The sequence below is a fragment of the Mus caroli genome, unplaced genomic scaffold (assembly GCF_978045245.1).
Source record: "Mus caroli unplaced genomic scaffold, Mus_caroli_1 scaffold_12, whole genome shotgun sequence".
Classification (NCBI taxonomy): Eukaryota; Metazoa; Chordata; class Mammalia; order Rodentia; family Muridae; genus Mus; species Mus caroli.
In genome coordinates, this window is record NW_028227267.1 from 5417501 (window position 1) to 5424754 (window position 7254).

The 7254-nt window shown below is 41.0% G+C and overlaps 1 protein-coding gene across 1 annotated transcript in view; it reads right to left on the minus strand.

The window, feature by feature from the left end:
- The window catches only part of CUNH3orf49 (chromosome unknown C3orf49 homolog), a 23788-nt gene extending 18742 nt beyond the window's left edge, over positions 1–5046 (minus strand). Inside the window, exons 1-2 of the mRNA XM_021182370.2 lie at positions 4922–5046; positions 1884–2206 (exon numbers count right to left, since the gene is read on the minus strand). Of these exons, the coding sequence (XP_021038029.2) occupies positions 1884–2206; positions 4922–5046 (448 nt within the window). The remainder of the gene's footprint in view (positions 1–1883; positions 2207–4921) is intronic.
- Between the last annotated feature and the right edge of the window lie 2208 nt (positions 5047–7254).

Here is a 7254-nt window from a genome sequence, read left to right on the forward strand (position 1 = left end):
ATCCTGTCTCAAAAAAACAAACTAAACCAAAGAAACAAACAAAAAGCGAAAAACAACTGTAGAAGACAATGAAAACATTAATGTTGTTGTATTAACTCACAGATCCCCAAACAGTAGCTTTACTACATTACAGAAGACCTAAAGTTAAGGTTAGATTTTGGCCCTTCCATGGTACATTAGAATATTCAAAAGTATGTAGTTGTTTGCTCAAGATTGAGCCCACCAACATTACATTATAGGTTGGGGAGAGACTTATAACACCCCTGCCTCCAGGAATTACTGGTAGTTAATGGTTGCTAGGACACGGAGAGTCATTTTCTTCAAAGGCATAGCCACTAAATAAGCTATCCAAATAAACTTCCACCGTGCTCATGTAAACTAACCTAATTAAACTCAGTGGGTCTCTCTCTCTCTCTCTCCCTCTCTATCACACACACACACACACACACACACACACACACACACACACACACACACAGAGAGAGAGAGAGAGAGAGAGAGAGAGAGAGAGAGAGAGAGAGAGAGAGAGAGAGAGAGGAGGTGAGTGTAGAGGAGCTTGTGGGAAGTGGAGAAGGGGTTTCTGCAGGAGAGGGATGATGGTGAAAGAGGATATGGAGTAAAAAAATCACCCAAAGCCATTATACACATTCATGAAGCTGTCAAAAAATAAACATAAATAAATAGATTTAAAAACTTATGTAGATGATAGGTTAGAGAGATGTCTTGGCGGTAAAGAGAGCCAGGTATCTTTCAGAGAACATGGATTCAATTCCCAACATGCATATGGTGGCTCAAATGCCAAGGGATCTGATACCCTCTTCTGGCTTCTTCAGAGCACCAAGCAAGCATGTGGAACACAGGCATACATGCAGACAAAACAAAACACTCATACACATACAATTAAAAATTTTATAAACAAAAAATGAGCCTCTTTTATGTCTTGGTAACTATAAATTTCATTCCTCCAATTGTCTCTATGTCCTCTGCTGCTGGGATGGAAGGAAGGATACACCTCCTCTAGAAGAGAACTAAGAATCTTACTAGAGCTTGATTTTCTAATATATGTGTATATGTAAGCCCCCATATATACATATGTGTGCATACACATTTAAAATTTAAACTGAGCAAAGAGGTTGAGAGGTGGTGGCACACTCGGATATCTGTGAGTTTGAGACCAGCCTAGACTACAGAGTGAGTTCTGGGATAGCCAGGGCTACACAGAGAAACCTTGACTGGAAAAAACAAATAAACAAAAGTGAATTTAGAGTGAGTTGACAACTTATTAGCCAGACTGAGAGAAACCTTAAAGACCATATAATCTATTTCTCAAACTGTATACATATATCAAATTGTGTACATATATGAGCTAACTGACGGAAGCTCAGGAATAGAACATAGATTGTTACCCAGGAGACCTAGGAGGAACCAGAGATTTTGCATTTTAGACAAGCTTCTTTAGAGTTGTTATGCATAGTGGAGAAGGTTAGCTTTTGTCACTCTAACAAAATACCCGAGATAATCAACTTATAAAGTGAAACAGTTCTTTTGGTTCGGGTCTTAGATTTTCCAGTCCATGATCCAACAGGTCCAGTGCCTTTTGGCCTCTGTTAGGTGTGACAAATAGCAGTGGTGGGTAGTGTGTAGTGGAGCAAAGGCCACTTTATGATCAAGAAGTTGAGGAGGAGGGTTAATGGGGGGTGGAAGGGTTGATCCATAATGCCAAGCTAGGGCATGCTTCTAGTGACTATAGAAATCCCATCAGCCCCTGCTCTTAAGGGACAAGGCAACACATGGGTCTTTGGGGACATTCAGCATCCCAACCACAGTCCATCCTCACTTTACCCTTTTTCTTGACCTCTTAATATTAAATTGCCATCAGTTACCATTCTGTGAGAGCTTCCTCATCCTTGGATTGGTGAATAATCTGGGCGACGGAAGTTCCTTCACAAGTCTAGGCAACAGGCCTGGTGCTTTGGAGGGGGAGGCTTCCTTCTGCTCCACAAAGCTCTCCCTGCCAGCACTGGCTGACTGGCTTCCACACTTGCAAGACAGCATTTTCCCAACAGCACTCTTCATCCTCCTTACCAGGTTTCTCTTTGGGTTGCTTTGGCTTTCATGAAATCCCAAGTTGCTTTCATTCAATGATTCCTCTTTGAGGACCAACACATTTTGCTTGGCTAAGTTGGTGGACACAGCTCTACGCCATCTAAACAAACAAACAAACAAACAAACAAACAAACAAACAAACAAAATGCATTAAAGATATAAAAAAAATGGCCAGAGACATGGTTCAGTCAGTAAAACACTTGCTAGGAAGGCATGAGGACCTAAGTCCAGATCCCTAGAACACACATGAAATTATTAATGGGGGCATGGACACAGAAAAGTCATCAGGGCTGGCTGAGCAGTCAACCTAGTAGATAAACAGCAAGTTCCAGGATATGAGGGACCCTGTCCTAGGCGAATAAGGCAGAGAGCCATAAAGGAAGACAACTGATGTCCTCCTCTGGCTTCTATACCTAGCACACATATGCGCACACAGCAGCACACTCCACAACCTCACATGAACACATATAAGCTGTCTGCTTATATCATCTAAATGAATACATGCAGTGTATAGCATTTTAGGCTTCTAACATTAGTTTGTTTCTGTTTTGTTTTGTTTTGTTTTGCTTTGTTTTGTTTTTGTGGCTGGAGATGGAATCTAGGCCTTGGAATGCTAGAAGATGTTATACTAGTAAGCCCTACCCTCTGCCCTGGGATGTGTGAGTTTTGCTAATATAGTTCTCTGAAGCCACTGTTTCCTTTCTTCTCATTGCTGAGTTGTATGCCACAACATGGGTATATCACACCGTATTTGCTCATCCACTCATCGAAGGACATTCGAGTTGTTTCCATTTGGGGGCTATGATGAACAAAACTATACGCACAGGGCATAAGCTTCTGTGTGAACATAAACCTTCCCTTCCCAAGTGAAATCCCAGCTATAGCATGACAGGATTACTGTGCAAAATCCCAGCTTGGTGCTTGCTACATTGCATGCATAGTATATTTATATGAGGTACATGTTTCCGATTTGGATTAAAATAAATTAATGACCATTAAGATGAACTTCATATACTACCCAATGAATCTCAGGTACCAATATAAAAGTGTTGTTATCTTCCAGGAAAACACTGCTGCATCAGCTTCAGAGACAATCACCCCAGGGAAGAGGTCCCACTGGGCACGTGGTCACTGCAGGCTGATGGCATCAGTCTCATTCCAAACCACACCTGCTGACTGTACAACCTTGGGCATGTTATTTATTTATTTATTTTTTACAAGATTTAGTTTTTTTTCATTTGAAAATGGGTATACTCTTAGCAGAGATCTGAAAAAAATGAAATAGTTTCTATGTTACATCCTATTGAAGCCTTCAGTAGGTGACAGATATTATTAGCCTGAGGATCAAATGAGGACACATATTCTAGAGGTGAAAGGGAGGCAGCCTCATGGGCTAGACACCTCCCATCTAGGAGCAAGGCAATAGATGTACATAAGCACCTTCTGGATTCACTACTCACACCTTTTGAGTCCTAAGATTTCTGCATGGCTATGTTGCAATGTGGTTCTTGTAGGTAGCAATAAAGTACCCTGAAGAAGATACTCCATTTCCTTCCTTGCCCCAAAGTAACTTGTCAGTATCAACCTTCTGTGGACCCTCCGAGACCCTTAGTAACTTCAGTGTTTTAATAACTTTTGATGCCATAAATATGTGCATGGCCACTCTGACACACAACAGAAATACATTTCAGGGGGGCTGGTGAGATGGCTCAGTAGGTAAGCGCACCCGACTGCTCTTCCAAAGGTCCGGAGTTCAAATCCCAGCAACCACATGGTGGCTCACAACCATCCATAACGAGATCTGACTCCCTCTTCTGGAGACAGCTACAGTGTACTTACATATAGTAAATACATAAATCTAAAAAAAAAAAAAAAAAAAAAGAAAGAAAAAAAAAGAAAAAGAAAAAGGAAAAGAGTTTGGGGTGGGGTGGGGGCACATTTCAGAGTGCTCATGGATCCTGAATATCCTCCATGTAACTGACCAGGTTAAAAAAAAAAAAAAAGAATACTTTGCTTTAAGCAGGCATCGGTGGCACACATCTGTAATCTCAGCACTCAGGAGACTAACATAGGAGGACGGAGCACAAAGCCAGTCTGAGCTATTACGGAGAGAACCAGTCTCAGAAACAAGTGAACACCCATGTTGTGTCTTCTATCCTTTACCTACCACTGACTTATATAACACAAAATTAAAATGTGGCATGCTCCTAATAGTGTATGTCTATCTTTACAGTTTTGCCTTTGACAAGAAATACCAAGTCTAGGGCTATTTTGATGTTTCCTTAAAGAGGGTTCAGTGGTGAAATAGGATTAGTAGACATTTCAGCAGTGAACATTGCTTTAGCAGGGAACAGAAAGCATCGATACATTTTCAAAATTGTGTATTCATTGGTGTGGAATGTGAAGATGAAAATACTGATATTGAAAAATTATCTTCTTAATACTGGCATTAATCTCACATGACACATTAAAACTTAAACTCAGATGGAAAGTAAAGCCTTCTGCCTGTTAAAATTGAGACTTTAATAACTTCAAAAGATGACTTCGACAGCATTCCACATCTTGATCTGATGTAGCACTCCGTCCACCCTAAAACACCTACAGTCTATATTTCTAAATTATAATGTTTAAAGGAGATGCTACCTTTTCACAATGGATCTTGTTTAATGAAAAAAAAAAAACCCAAAACCAAAAGACAAAAACCAAAAATCAAAAGACAAAAACAAAACAAAACACAAAAGAAAAACAAACAAACAAACAAAAAACCAAAAAACAAAAGGTACCAATGGAAAGGAAGTAAGTCTTTGTTGCCTACCTCTCTATCACCTTCCCTCTGAATGAGCCAGTTTTCCTATTGGGTTGTTGGACTCTTTGGTACTGGACAGTCTTCCCACAGGCAAGCTTTAGGAGTTCAGGTTGACAAAACTGAGGGCGCTCCATCGCTGTCACTTTCAGCTGTGCTTTGGGTTTCTTTAGCGCTTGAGCGAAAAGAACTTCTAAAATTCATCCAGTGACTGAGATCACAGCTTAATTTTTGGTTGTTTGGAGCAAAACACACAGGAAACATCGTTCTTTCTCAAGTGTTAGCACAATCATTTGTGGGACTGGCCGTGTTTTACTTCATAGTCCTCCAATGATGCATGTGACAGAAGTGTGGGAAATTCCCTGGTAACGTGTGAAATACTACACAGAGAAGGCACATTAGGAATAAAAGAAGCCACAGCATAATTGCTAATCACATTTAGATATTCGTATATGAGTTCTATAAGGAGGACGGTGCTCTGGGGTCTGAGCTTTTCTATTCCACCCCTCAGGAAGTCGAATGCTGTCCTATGAGGCACGAACCAAGAGGTCAGCTGCTGTTTGGCTGTCTCAGTAGTCACCGAAAGGGCTATTTTATTTCTTCTTGAGTTTCTGTTGAAGTCTTTTAAAGCATGAAGCTAAAAAAGTTCAGTACCTGGATCATTTGCACAGTATTTCTGCATTTAACCCTTAAGAGCAAATCCTGCCTAGGTGAGAATATGACCACAAGGTGGCAGCAGACACTAAACTATAGTTTAGTCTCAGGCTTCATTGGCCCTCTGAGTAGCTGAGTTCAATAGGACTGGGTGCTTAAAAAGGAAGCCTCCTCAGGAAAGCTGAAGAAAGGTATATAATTTACTCTGGTTCCTGTGTGATATCAATCATCCATATCACTGATGTGCATAGCATTTAGCTGAACATCTTATATAAACGCAGCTTTCAACTCAATATATTTGAGATGGGACGAAATAAACGCACATGATGTGATGATTTTGGTACGTGAGATTTTGTACAGTTGAATATCTGGAGGAAGAACTTTAGATGGAACAAGAGGCTGGGAGTATGACTTAAGACCCTCAAGACTCTGGGTTCAAAACTCAACACTTAGAGAAAAAGCAGTAATAAAATGTGTAACATTGAGGTGGTACGCTGTGTTCAGGATGGTACATCTGAGTCTCTTGTGAGACTATGCTAGGGCCGAGCAAACACAGAAGTGGATGCTCACGGTCAGCTATTGGATGGATCACAGGGCTCCCAATGGAGGAGCTAGAGAAATTACCCAAGGAGCTAAAGGGATCTGCAACCCTATAGGTGGAACAACATTATGAACTAACCAGTACCCCAGAGCTCTTGACTCTAGCTGCATATGTATCAAAAGATGGCCTAGTCGGCCATCACTGGAAAGAGAGGCCCATTGGACTGCAAACTTTATATGCCCCAGTACAGGGGAACGCCAGGGCCAAAAAGTGGGAGTGGGTGGGTAGGGGACTGGGTGGGGGGAGGAGAGTATGGGGGACTTTTGGGATAGCATTGGAAATGTAAATGAGAAAAATACCTAATAAAAATATTTTAAAAAAAGAATAAATAGATATACCTGCGAGCAATTCCTTTAACCAGAAGTTTCACATAATAATTAGTATTGAATCTTCATTTTGTTGGATTCAATCAAATGAATGGTTGGCTGTGATCGGTTTTATGACAGGAAGAGAGAGGTATTTTTATTCATGTGAGTGAGTGTTCATGTCTCTCTGTGTACAAGTGTTCCCTTCTCCAGTAGGTCCCAGAACAACCCTAAAGCATGTAATCTGGCTACCAGAAAAAAAAAAAAAAAGTCAAGGGAAAAAGAAGGGCACACGAGAGAGATAGTAGTTCTGAAGTCAGCCGAGACTTAAAACCTAGTTTTATACCTAATAAGTTCTGGAACCTTAGGAAAGGGGAGAAAACCTCTGAGCCTCAATTTTTTTTGTGTTTAAAATATGAACAATCAATGGCACCTCCCACTGTCCCCCCAAAACTATCTTAAAGTGCTATGGGACAACCTGACATAGACACAATGAAAAGAATAATTTCAGCTAATTAAATGTAGGCAATGCTATGAAGAAAATACAAGAGGGTGATAAGGTAAAGAGACAGGGTGAGGGGCAATGCTGGCGGGGAGCACTGGGGTCACCACAGGGTCTGAAAGCCAAGCAGGGAAATAGCTGTGTGAAGATCTTCATGGTTCAGGCACATGAGATGAGAGACAGGGTGTGTACATGCTAAGCTAGAGAAGTCGTCTAGGCCAAACCAGCTTGGCACTAGAAACCAACTTAGTGGTCCTCGCTTTGTCTTCAGAGCGGGGAGAAG